Source organism: Sus scrofa, chromosome 6, assembly GCF_054392235.1.
Source record: "Sus scrofa isolate SSC_HxYL_T2T_F1_AM1 chromosome 6, Sscrofa_HxYL_maternal_Yorkshire_Landrace_v2.0, whole genome shotgun sequence".
NCBI classification, from domain to species: Eukaryota; Metazoa; Chordata; class Mammalia; order Artiodactyla; family Suidae; genus Sus; species Sus scrofa.
Genome location: NC_139388.1, coordinates 39,470,281 through 39,484,563, shown reverse-complemented (window position 1 = coordinate 39,484,563; position 14,283 = coordinate 39,470,281). Strand labels below are relative to the sequence as shown.

At 36.5% G+C, this 14,283-nt stretch overlaps 1 protein-coding gene across 1 annotated transcript in view; it reads right to left on the bottom strand.

Moving 5' to 3' along the window:
- Positions 1-304: 304 nt before the first annotated feature.
- C6H16orf87 (chromosome 6 C16orf87 homolog) overlaps positions 305-14,283 on the bottom strand; it is a 32,193-nt gene continuing 18,214 nt past the window's right edge. The window contains exons 3-4 of the mRNA XM_003355829.5: positions 7,696-7,878; positions 305-1,306 (exon numbers count right to left, since the gene is read on the bottom strand). Of these exons, the coding sequence (XP_003355877.4) occupies positions 1,188-1,306; positions 7,696-7,878 (302 nt within the window). The 3' untranslated portion in view covers positions 305-1,187. The remainder of the gene's footprint in view (positions 1,307-7,695; positions 7,879-14,283) is intronic.

Genomic DNA, 14,283 nt, shown 5'->3' with positions numbered 1-14,283 from the left:
GAAAGGAAAACTTTCTTAAGAAAGGGCTAAGTCTAACTGATGCCTACCTTCACTAATAAGGCTTTAGAACTTCCAACAGATTGGGGTGAGGTGGGAGGGAGGCACAGAGCAGGGGCACAAATGCCACTGTTGACTCAAAATAATAAAAGTCCTTATCAAACTTGAATATGGTAAGCATTAAATTGACATGCAAAAATGAAAAGGCATTTAGTATAAAACAAATTAACACTAGAAAATTAATAATTTAAAATATATTTCACAAATTTCAGTAGAACAAAAAGCTTATGCCACACTACTGAATCTATTAGTTTCAATATTAAGGTTTATTTTTTTTTCCTCCAGAGTGAGGTTAAGTAACAATTTAAATAATTTTCAAGACGTATAAATGAACATCCATTCAGAAAGAACATTACTGCTTAAAAGTGGCTATCTAAGAAATATTTTGTATGTAATAAATATATTTTATGTTAAGGTTAACAGGCACCATCTTGAGAGCAAAAAAGTTTTTAACCAATAAATAAATTACATTCAAGAAAACAAGGTGTTTACATCTGAAGGATGATATATCCTTAAATGTTTTTCTTCATATAGCACCCAAACTTCCAAACTATCTAGAAAGTTTCTAAAAAATAACTCATACCTTAAGTCATAAAAATAAAGACCAAGAAAAAAATCAATTTAAGACAAAATTTACAGTTTACATTCCTAATTCCTCATTCAATAAAATATCAATTGCCAATTTATTAAATGAACTGTAAATATGCAATCAGTTAGTGCTGAAAACCTGAAATATATATATTTAAAAATCACTCTTTCTCAAAGTATTTAAAATATTGCATCTCTGGTGGCAAACCTGCGAACTATCACTTTATTTTTCTAGTTTTCATACTTCCACTCCCAACCCCACCCCTTTATCCTTTATCCAGCACTTTTTTGGGGCGTGGGGTGGTAAATGCACAACATCCCAAACACAAAACACTGACAATACTCCTTGGTAAACAAGGAAGTCCCAGAACAGTCCAAGCCTACAGCTTTGCTCAAAAAAGTGTGGCACAGGCTACGATAAGGAAAGAAACAATCAATGGCCCTTATTGATGCAGTCAGAATGCTCCTGAGAGTCCATTACTGTTTGAGAATTTGCTGATGTAATCCTGAAGAAAGTTTCAACACACACCTTGTGACAAATATCAGAGAATAAGTCTTTGATTAATAATTTTTCTATTTATTTCTGCCAAGGCGACTGAAAACACGAAAGCCTTTTCATCAGAGAGGTTAGCATAGATGTCAATTTCCTTTTCCTGTTTCTCTGTTAAAAGAAAAAGGGAAAGCTTTTAATATAAAGGCAGTAGATGCAGTAAAAATATTTTTAAAGTTTTCAAGTATTTCTTTAAATGACAATACTAATATGTACTACAATGTATGCTAAATGTTATAAAGTGTCATGCTACTGAACTGAATTTTTTTTTTTTGGCCACTCCTACAAAATGTGAAAATTTGAGGGGAAGGGATCAAACCCATACCACAGGAGTGCCCTGGGCTGCTGCACTAACACTGCTGGATCCTTAACCCCACTGCACCACAAGAGAACTCTATGAACAGAAATTTTTAAATTACACAAAGGAGTTACTGAAATGCCATGAACTAAATTCTAAGACTAAATGGAGACTATATATATTTCTATACACAAAGTCTAATATCTACATCACTTCTTAAGAATCTCACCAGCAGAAACTCACTGTCTCAGTCAAAATGATTTCCTCACCCTAAAGATGAATATCAATGGTGAATATATTTACAAATCAATTAAGTTCTTCACCCTGCTATACAGAAAATAAGAATAACCAATATTTATTTCTACTTTTCCCCTCCTGATTACAAATGTAAGAGAAGTTCGAGGTAGAAATTTTGAAAAACAAAGAAAAAAGGAAAATCACCTAGTATCTCATAAGCCAGTTAAAATCATAATTAAAATCTTTGTATATTCTCACAAATTATCTTTTCAGGCTCTACTATTGATTCTATTTTTATCTGTTTTTGTTTTGTTTTGACTTTTTACTCAAAGTTAAACATGAGGATTTCCCATCATGGCTCACTGGTAACAAACCCAACTAATATCCATGAGGGTGTAGGTTCCATCCTTGGCCGCGCTCAGTGCTCAGTGGGTAAAGGATCCGGCGTTGCCGTGAGCTGTGGTGCAGGTCCTTGGCTCAGGCCTGTGTTGCTGTGGCTCTGACAGAGGCCTGCAGGTGCAGCTCCAGCTCCAACTCCACCCCTAGCCTGGGAACTTCCATATGCCTAAGGTTGGCCTTAAAAAGACCAGAAAAAAAAAAAAAAAAGTTAAACATGATAGAGTCTAACTATTTTTACAAAAGTTGTTACAAAAAACCACAAGTCCTCTTGCTCTAATGCACATTTTCCACTCTCCAAATGCGACTACTTTTTCAGGTGTTCCTTTTGGTTTCTACCTAAGTGACTTATTTCTCTAATGCACCATCATGGATTTTTAGTTTTAGGCATTATTAACTGATTTTCCACCATGAAAAAACAGGATTTCCTTTTCTGTCTCTTGCCCCCACCAACTCTTTTTATTCCATCTTTCCAATATAGGTTTTATATTACCCCAATTCTGATTTTTTAATCCCAATTCTAATGAGATCAACACTGTGTTTACATTATTCATTTTTCCTGTACGTTGTTTTTTTCTGAAGAGATTTTTTTTCATTTGCTTAATTTCATTACTAATTGAATCCAAACTCTCTCATAGTTGGATAAATCTTTCGGAATGTTTACACACATAAATTTTATCTTCTTAAAGAAATTCTTGAGGAAAGCCTTCTGCTCCAATCTGAAATGGTTGCTCTCTAGGCCTACTGCACAATTATCATCTTGAGATCTCTCTTCAACATCATGTTGGAGATTCTCATCTCTCTCAAATTGGACCCTGTGTCCTAGGTCCAGGATACTTTCTTGGTTTATTTCTTCACTTTGATGGCATATAATACTTGCAGTAGCTTCCTGAGAAAGGGAGTGCAGGAAGCAAATTTTTGAGACCCTGAATATCAGAAAGTGTCTTTAGTCTTTCTTCACACTACTTCACAGTATGACTGAGTAAAGACTCGAAGAGGGAGTTCCCATTGTGGCGCAGTGGAAACGAACCTGACTAGAATCCATGAGGATGCAGGTTCGATCCTTGGCCTCGCTCAGTGGGTCAGAGATCTGTCCCTGCCATGAGCTGTCCATCCACAGACATAGCTTGGATCTTATATTGCTGTGGTTGTGGCGTAAGCTGGCAGCTATAGCTCCAATTTAACCCCTAGCCTGGGAACTTCCATATGCCATGGGTGCAGCCCTAAAAGAAAAAAAAACACAAAAGAAAAAAAGAGATTTTGGGGAGTTCCCGCTGTGGCGCAGCAGTTAACGAATCCGACTAGGAACCATGAGGTTGCGGGTTCGATCCCTGGCCTTGCTCAGTGGGTTAAGGATCCGGCGTTGCCGTGAGCTGTGGTGTAGGTTGCAGACGAGGCTCGGATCCCGCGTTTCTATGGCTCTGGCGTAGGCCGGCGGCTATTAAAAACACTTTCAAATAATCTTGTTTTCAGCCTCAACTTCACCTCTACCCTTTCAGACATAACTGATACATAAATCCCTGACCTTAAGACAGTTGTGTAACAAAAATCAGTTTCTTTTTTAGGTTTTCTCAAAGGACATTACAATTTAGGTTTCTTGGGTCTGCTAAAGAAGTTATCACTTTCCAGAATTTTGCTGCTTCTCACTCACACCTGTGGGACTTGGCACTTTAAAAAAAAAATCCCTTTCGGAGTTCCCATCGTGGCTCAGTGGTTAACGAATCCGACTAGGAACCATGAGGTTGCAGGTTCAATCCCTGGCCTCGCTCAGTGGGTTAAGGATCTGGCATTGCTGTGAGCTGTGGTGTAGGTTGCAGACGTGGCTTGGATCCCGCATTGCTGTGGCTCTGGCGTAGACTGGCGGCTATAGCTCCGATTCAACCCGTAGCCTAGGAACCTCCATATACCACGGGAGCAGCCCAAGAAAAGGCAAAAAATAAATAAATAAATAATAAAAAAATTAAAAAATAAAAAAAAATCCCTTTCCAGAAGTTCCCATTGTGGTTCAGTGATAACAAACCCAAATAGTATCCATGAGGATACGGGTTTGATCCCTGGCCTTGCTCAGTGGGTTAAGAATCTGGCATTGCAGTGAGCTGTGATGTAGGTCGCAGATGCAGCTTGGATCCTGCATTGCTATGGCTGTGGTGTAGGCTGGCAGCTGTAGCTCCGATTTGACCCCTAGCCTGGGAACTTTCATATGCTGTATTTGGATGAGGCCGTAAAAAGATTAAAAAAAAAAAAAAAAAAAAGACCCCTTTCCTGTCATTTTACTAGGATTATGGGAGGGCACAGAGCTAGATGTGTTTATCCAATCCACCATCTTTAATTTTAAGCCTACATCAATTCTACGTTATATGTTCATTAATACATTTTAATCAGTCAAAATGTCATTCCTACATTACTAATATTCAGAATAATCATACCTCCTACATATGAAAACTTAAACTAACCAAAAAATGTTAAGTTTAATGGTTCACTTTTATGATAATGTTGTTACCTAGATACCTAAAAGATTTCCTTTTCTGATTGCTCTTCTTCCCATCTTTCTCAAAATATAAAAAAAAATAGTCAATTAAAAATGTGCTTTTAGACACATTGCCAGGTTTTTCCTTATTAAAATAAAGGTAAAGCTTGCTTCAAATTCTTCATGTGCCATATGAGCAGGGAATCAATACATACTGAACTCAAGTAGCTACTTAACACTAAGAAGAATATCAAAGAAGTCTGTTCTAAAATATGTCTCAGCCATACAATGAGACATCAACATCAAATGCTCTCACTGACATGTAGAATCTGAAAAAAGAACAGAATGAACTTTGCGGAACAGATAGTGACTCACTGACTGAAAAACTTATGGTCTCCAAAAGAGGCAGTATGGGAGTGGGAGTATGCGCTGGGGTTGTGGGATGGAAATTGTATAAAATTGGATTGTGATGATCATTGTACAATTATAAATGTAATAAATTCACTGAGTAAATAAAAATAAAAAAATAAATAAAAACCCAAAACTTCTTTAGCTAAAAAGAAACAAAAATATAAATAAATAAATAAATAAATAAATATATAGACATTTCAGAGTTGCCATTGTGACTCAGCAGTAATGAACCCAACCAGTATCCATGAGGACACAGGTTCAATCCCTGGCTTCGATCAGAGGGTTACGGATCCGGTGCTGCCATGAGCTATAGTGTAGGTAGCAGACACGGCTCAGATCCAGCGTTCCTGTGGCTGTGGTGCAGGCCTGGGAACTTCCATATACCGCTAGTGCGGCCCTAAAACGACAAAATAAATAAATAAAATAAAATATATAGACATTTCAAAAGTTTCTATTTCCTACCAGCATTATATTTAGAAAACATGGTCCGCCCTAAAGCTGGGTAAAATACAGCCCAGGGGCAAAATCTGGCCTACCATTTGTTTTTATAAAGTCTTACTACAACACAGCCATGCCCAGCCATTTACATATTCTTTATGGCTGCTTTCCAGGCACAATGACAGAGCAGAGTAGCTGTGATAGACTGTATGGCCCACAAAGCCTAAAATATAATTTATAATTGGTTCTTTACATAAAAAGTTTGCTGACTGCTCCCATCCCTGGCCTACATTAAAAGATTCTAGTTTATTATACAAAAACTGCTTTGAGCACTTTCTTGTTTGTATTAAAAACATACTCTAGAAATAGCCTTCTTAAAAACTTTTCTATAATAAACTAAAAATACTTAAATTTATAGCTAAACTAATTCTTCTTTGCCAAGTTAATATTGCATAAAAGATTCAAACCTACATATACAGAGACTTCATTTCCCCAAATAAAAAACTGTCATATTATCTGTTTTCTCATTTCCTCTCATCCACCACCAGAAGCATTCCTTTTCCATTCTTTGAGTTATACTCCCTTTACTTCAACTGAAAAGAATGTTCTGTTTTCTGGGACAAGCAGTATTTCCCTGTCTTATCTTTGATAACTTTTCTTTACCTAGTTTTCCTTCTGAAACAGTCTTTAGTATACATTTTCTGGTCATCGTATTGTTAAAGAAGCACATTTTTTGAGAAAATAACTCAAACTCTCCAGAATATCAGCATAATAGAAGGAAAGAGGAAAAAGCAGTAAAATCGACTCAGGGAGTATCAAAGCACAGTCTTCAAAGAAATAGTCAAATACATTATAAACCTTAATCCTTTAGTCATACAAATTAAGGAATTTTTAACTTTGCTAAAAGCTATACCAGTGAAGTTATTTTCCCTAACAGCAGTTAATTTTAAGCACACAAAGCAGGGAGAAATAGTGAACAGGTAAAAAAATAATATTCAAGGTCTAAAATACATTCATGCTTGAATACTTGAACACCTAAGGCCAGACCTGAAAAGCAAAGTATAACTCACAAATAACACGAGAAATTATAAATGCATTTCACTGAGGATGAAATTATTATTATTATTTTTAAGGATTAGATCAAGGTGATTCTCCTGCATCAACTCTTTCTTTTTTTTCTTTATTTTTACTTTTGTAGGGCTGCACCCGAGGCACATGGACGTTCCCAGGCTATGGGTGTAATTGGAGCTACAGCTGCCAGTCTTCAGCAGAATTATAGCAACGCCAGATCTGAGCCATGTCTGAAACCCACACCACAGCTCACGGCAATGCCAAAGCAAGGGATTGAACCCACAACCTCATGGTCCCTAGTCGGATTCGTTTCCACTGCAACACAAAGGGAACTCTGAGGATGAAATTATTTTAACAAAGGTTTCTGTAGTGTCTAACTACACTGTTATTTATTTTTAATTGAAATATGATTGATTTCCTTGATAGAGGTTTTTAAAGAATTATAAAAAGCAACTATCTCTTTTTTTCATTAATTACTGGCTTCAAAGTTTCACTTTTAAAAAGATATTCATGGGTATATGGGGGTTCATTATGGACTATTCTTTTTACTTTGGTGTAATCTCTTAAATTTTCCATGATAAAGGGTTTTTTTAAAAAATGTATAAATCAGGAGTTCCCGTTGTGGCTCAGCGAAAACGAGCTCCACAAGTATCTATGAGGATGCAAGTTAGTTGGATCCCTGGCCCCAGGTCAAGGCTCTGGCAGTGCCATGAGCTGTGGTGTAGGTCAGACACGGCTCAGATCCCATGTTGCTGTAGCTGTGGTTGTGGCTGCCACCTGGAGCTCCAATTTGACCCCTAGCTTGGAACTTCCATATGCTGAAGGTTCACCCCTGCCACCAAAAGTATAAATCGAGAAAAAAATATATATATATACCTATTTTAAAACAGGCCTTACCAGGAGAAACACAAATTATTATCTCTGAACTTTATGATCATCAATTTACAGCAAGGTGAATTTTACCTAATTTAAGCCTTCAGTTTTTCAATAAATATTAAATTTATGTGATTTTAAAAATCAAATATCTACCTTGGAGGAAATGCTTCTCAAACTGAAATATGAGTTGGGATTTTAAGTCCCTGAGTTCAATGCCTACCAAATACTCTCTTCACTACTATCTAATTAAGATCTTAGAAAATTTTAATACTTAAAAAAAAAAAAACTACTTGGATTTACTCATACCTCTTTCTTCCTCATGTTTTTTGGCAGATGCACTTTTAGGTCTTCCTCTTCCTCGTCTGATATGATCTGAATGGCTGTTACTTCGAGACCTCTTTCTGTTTTCTAAATCCTTATTTACTGTAGAATTTATCTTCTCTCGCCTAACTCTCTCTGTTCGCCTCCTCTTGGCCTCATGCTTGTTTTCTGTATGGATGAATAAAAGTGATATATTTTAGGGCTTAGCAAGAACTGTTTGCCCATGTTTTCATTGCTTTGTTCTTTTTCTTTCTAAATAGCACTAGAGTTTGCTGCCTGGCATAATTTATAAAACTACAACCATAATATCTATGTTCCTCACACTCTTGTAGGAAAAAAAGAAATTCAACAGAATTCAGATCGACATTAACACATGAAGTAGGAAGAATATTGTAACAGAAGACAAGTTTCTTTATTTGGTACCTTTAATTTCAACCCCTACAAGTTCATACAATTCCACAGTGACCTTTCTGCCTTCTTCCTTCTCTCTGATCTCAAGCCAAAAATTGTAAAGTATTACAAAAGGAAAAAAAAAATTTTCCATTCTTTTTTCTCCCTACCCAAATTAAAGACTGAACTATATCAAATACACAGAAGCAAAACTGACCTTAGCCATAATATATTAAGATTACCAATAAAAAGCAAACAAAGTATCTAGGGAAAACATAAAACACTAGGGAAGTAAGTAGTTTTTACTGAGTCACAGATGAGGTCATTTCTGACATTCTAAGAGCATTTTTATCCCAAAGAGAATAGCAATAGGAGAACTTTACTCAATATGTTGATTTAATTAATGCAAGAAGCCACCCCTCTTACTCCAAACAGATCAAAAGGCTGGATAAAGTCAGAAAACATATTTGTTTAAATTGCTTTAATACATACCTGAACTCAAAAGCAAGAAAAAGAATTCCCCAAATGCTTAAAATCATGGTGGTAAGGGGCAAAACAATTAAGAAAATTCATATCCCAAGAACCAAAGGAAACAATTTAAAAGGCTGTATAAATTAAGTATGCTTAATGGAGTACTATAAAATTTTTTTTAATTTAAGTAAAGACAAATAAGTTATTTCCAAATACCATATCCTTGGAGAATTAGTTAATTCCAGGTCTCAGATTAGACATATATTAGATGACACAAGAACATTTAATTATTCCGGATTGTAAGCAAGTCATCCAAGACAACCGGCATCTTGCTAAGGACCCAAGGGCTAGCTTGAAGAAGCTCCCGCTGACCATTATAAGACTATTTGAGCATCAATAATAACTATGATACATTGAAACATCTAAAAAAGAATTACAGGGAAAGAATAAAGCATTTATCCTGCCTTTTCTATTCAAACTGTACCACTCACTGGATAATTAAGTGGCAGATGAAGAACAATTTCTCAATTTAGAATCACTGTGACTAAAAAATGAAGAAGGAATGATAAAATCAAAGTATCACCAAAGTTCAAAGTCTTTTCAACTTGAAATGATCTGAATGACCTGAATGCTAAACACAATGATGGCTAACATCACAAAAACAGATAAGTAGACTATGTTGTGCCTCCTGATAGAATATCTACCTACTAAGTAGTCTTCCCAGGAAGAAAAAAAAAACTCCTCAGGCCCTTGGATCCCAATTACAATTTATAAGGAAAACAGAACTCATTCAAGGAATGTGTTAACATACACGATGGAGACAAAAACAGTAAATTCAAATGGACAGGTGATGCAGTTTAACATATAATTTGCAAGGAATAAAAGAGAAAATAACAGAGAGCAAAAAAATTATCACCCATATGCAGTATGTGAACCACTTATGAGAAACCTGAAAATTTCAACACCAGTTGGGGTATTAGATAATAAGGAATTATTCTTAATTTTTTATTGTGGTTATGCCTTTAAAGGTCTTTTAGAACTGTATAATGAAATACTTGTAACTGAAATATGAGATTTGCTTAAAAATAATGTACAAGAGAAGTAGATGTGGGTTTGGATGGGGCAGGGTATGCTCAGAACTTCTAAAAAAAGTTTCAAGAAATAGTAATAGGTAAAGCTTTTTATAGTATGCCTTTTAGAGTTTAACACTGAATTTAGGTTTGTTCTTCAAGCTACCCACTCATCTCTGCAAACTTCTTCGGAGTCAAACTTCTCAAAAAAGAAGTGTCTATACTTTCTGCCTAAAGAAGTGTCTATACTTTCTGCCTTCAGTTTCCCATTCACTCATCAATTCATTCCAGTTACCAACCCAGTGAAACTGATCAAGAAGGACAAGAGCCTGTTAGCAAATCCAACAGACATTTCTCTTTAATCATTTTAATACCAACTCTCAAAAATTCAACAAAGAGGACTACTTTTTTCCTTGAAAAAAAATTTTTTTTACTCGATTTTCAGTTTCTCCAGGTTTCCCTTCTCATCAGCCATTCCTCTTTATCTCCTCCACTGTCTTCTCCTCCTTCTCCAGATTCTTTTTCATCTCTAATAGTAACATTCGAGGACTGTCCTCAGCCCTCTTCCTGGATAATCCATGGACCCAAAACATTAAACATTATTGTTATAATGGTTCTAAAATTTATACTTTCAAGCTCTAACTTCTCCCCAAAGTTTGATGACTCACAAGCATTTCAAATGTAAAAAAAAAAAAAAAAAAAAAAAAAAACTCTTGATCTTCCCTCCTCCAACTTTCAGTATACTGGTAAGGAGCACAAGCCAGTGGTGAAAGCCAAGTAACTTGTAATTTGTGACTCAGCTTGTTTCTTTTATCATCACAAAAGTCCATAGGTACTCCTTGCAAAATATAGCCACAACTTCATTTCTCACATTTCCATGGTCAACATCCAAACCAAATACAATCACTACATAGCTGCCAAAATTATCTTTTTATAAAAAAAGAAAAAATCAGACTGAATAGCACCCTTTCTAAAAGCTTTCATTAGCTTTTCACTTTACTTAAAGTCCAATTTCCTGAACAAAGACTACAAGTTCCTGTAAGATCTGACATTCCCCTCTCACCCATTTCATCTCATACCATTAGCCACTTTGTTCACTAATCTCCAGACACACTTTCCTTTTGATAAAGCAAGTTCCTTCCTCCCCCTTAAGTCTCTGCATTTTTTTCTTTTTCTCTTTTTTTTTTCTGTCTTTTGTCTTTTTAGGTCCGCACCCCAAGGCATATGGAGGTTCCCAGGGAAGGGGTCAAATCAGAGCTCTTGCTGTCAGCCTACACCACAGCCACAGCAACACAAGATCAAGCCGCGTCTGTGACCTACACCACTCCAACACCAGATCCTTAACCCACTGAGCGAGGCCAAGGATCAAACCCACAACCTCATGGTTCCTAGTCGGATTTGTTTTCACTGCACCACAAGAGGAACTCCAAGTCTCTGCATTTTCTAATCCTTCTGCCTAGAGGTCTCTTCCCAAGGCCCTTCATGAGACAGGCTTCATTTCCTTCAGATGTCAATTTATAGGTCACCCCCTCTGAGTCTCCCAGGCCAAGTTACTTTCCATAATCTACTACTACTTCTACTGTAGTCTGCTATTTATTTGCTCATATGGTCAATATGTCTCCCCCATAAAAATATAAGCTCTGTAAAAGTTGGGACACTTCTCTCTGTCTCATTCACAGAAGCCAGAACATTACCTACACATACTAAGTAGTGTTGAATAAATAAAATCAGACTGAGCACATGCATTTATTTCACCATTTTCTCTAAAATCCCAGTGAAATGAGAATAAACACAGGAGAAAGGTAAAGGGAAAAAGGAAAATAAATCTGCAGTGTTGGAAACAAGAAAAGGGTGCTATTAGTGATCAGAAATTATAGAATCTCAGCAATTGGCAAGCTGACAGATTCTGATACAGTAACCAGAACAGAAAAAAATTAAAATCCAAAATAAGAATAAGAGATGGATCCTACAGAAGGGATAGCTGTCCTTCACAAAGACATTCCCAGGACAGAACAAAAAGTAAAATAAGGGGGGGGGGGGTGCAGGCCACATGGTGATCATCTAAGTAACTACAGAAATACTGCAAAACATTTGGGCCTGCATATACAAAGCAACTGACATAAAGGAGTAAAGCTCTCCGGAATCAAGCAATGTTCAAGGGGACTCTGAACCTCCACAACACAGGAAGAAGAAGCAAACAAGGCAGCTCCTCATAAAAATGAAATACTATAAAGGATTTTACATTCTGCTCCAGAATAAAGTTTTCCTTATTCTGGCAATCACGGATGTCAACAGCATCCCCTAACTCACCTAATTTACATCTAAAAGCCTGCCAATAAGTTTCTTCCAATTACACGCTAAAGAGATCTGTTGTCAAAATAGATCTTCAAAACAGTGTAAGATATTCAGTATAAGTTATCTACACTGTTAAATCAAGAAATTCATTTATAAATATCAATAGACAATTAAAGATTACCAGCTATTTTAAGAAAATAAAAGTGTGAGAGAGAAGAAACAAGATTAAAACTTGAAGAACAAAGTTAGTTCAAGAAACAAAAATTTTTTAAAACATTTCTATCATTAAGATTTTTAGAGTTCCCGCCTGGGCACAGTGGGTTAAGAATCCAACTGCAGTGACTCAGGTAGCTGTGGAGGTGTGGGTTCAATCCCTGGCCTGGCATAGTAGGTTAAAGGATCTGGGAGTTGCCACAGCTGAGGTGTAGGTCACAGCTGTGGCTCAGATTCAATCCCTGGCCAAGGAACTTTCATATGCCATGGGTGCAGCCATAAAATTTTTTAAAAAGAAAAAAAATGATTCATTTTACAGAAATAGAAAAGTCCATCCTAAAATTCATATGGAATCTCAAGGGACCTCAAATAGCCAATATAATCTTGGAAAAGAACAAAGAATCACACTTCCTGATTTCAAAACTTTGTGTAACAAAACTATAGTATTCAAAAAAGTATGGTAGTGCCTTACCAGAGACATAAAGACCAACAGAATAAAACAGCCCAGAACTAAATCCCTGAATATATAGTCTAATGATTTTCAGGAATAGTAGCCATGATGATTCAAGGAGGAAGAGGAAAAAAAAAAAAAAAAATATATATATATATAAACTGTTTTGTTCTTTTTGGCCACCCCAAGGCATATGGAGCCCCTTGGCCAGGGATCGGATCTGAGCCACAGCTGCAGCTGAGAAAACTTTTTTTTTTGCTTTTTAGGGCCGCACCTACAGCATATGGAGGTTCCCAGACTGGGGGTGGAATCAGAGTTACAGCTGCAGGCCTACACCACAGCATCTCGGGATCCAAGCCACAGCAACAGTTTCACGGAAACTCCTGAGAAAACAGAACTTTTAAGAAGTGATTTTGGGAGTTCTTGTTGTGGCTCAGCGGAAATGAATCTGACTAGTATCCACGAGAATACAGGTTTGAACCCTGGCCTCGATCAGTGGGTTAAGGATCCAGTGTTGCTGTGAGCTGTGGTGTAAGCCAGTGGCTCGGACCCAGCTTTGTTATGGCTGTGGAGCAGGCAGGCAGCTACAGCTCTGATTCAACCCCTAGCCTGGGAACCTCCATATGCTGTGTGCGGCCCTAAAAAGACAAAAGAAAAAAAAGTGATCTGGGGGAAACTGGATATCCAGTCAAAAATGAACCCTTATCTTTTACCATAGACAAAAATTAACTCAAAATGGACTGAAGATCCAAGCAGCAAACCAAATATAACCATGAAACACTTAGGAAAAAAACAAATCCTTTATGACAGAGGATTTGCAATGATTTCTTGGATGTGACACTGAAAGTATAGGGAACAAAAGAAAAAAAAAGACATTTTGGACTTAATCAAAATTAAAAACTTCTGTTTTGTCAAAGAACTAGAAAGGCAACTCATGAAATGGAAGAAAATATTTGCAAAAATATATCAGATAAGGGATTACATCCAGAATAAAAAGAAATTCTACAGTTCAAGAACAAAAAAAATTCAAAAATGGACAAAGAATCTGAAGACTTTCTCCAAAGAGAGACAAATGGTCACTAAACACATAAAAAGATGTTCAACATCACTAATCATTAGGGAAATGCAAATTAATATCACAATATCACTTCATACCCATTAGGATGGCTATTATGAAATTCACATAAAATAACAAGTGTTGGTGAGGATGTGGAGAAATCAGAACCTTTGTGCATTGCTGGTGGTAATGAAAAATGGTACAAACAATAATGGCAAGTCCTCAAAAAATTAAACTGCATTACTATATAATTCAGCATTTCCTCTTCTGGGCATATACCCAAAAGGAATAAAAATAGGGAAATGAATGGGTATTTGTACACACATGTTCACAAGCAGCATTTTTCACAATAGCTAAAAGGTGGAAGCAACTCAAGTGTCCATCAATGTATGAATAAACAAAATGGGGTATATACACACAATGGAGTATTATTCAGGAAGGAAATTCTAACATGTTAGAAAATGGATGAACTCTGAAGACATCATGCTAAGTGAAACCATACACAAATAGACAAATACTGTATGATTCCACTTATAGGACGTAACTACAGTAGTCACATTCACAAGCACTGAAAGAATAGTGGTGGTCTGGGGTGGAATGGGGACAGAAGATGGGAGAATGGGGAG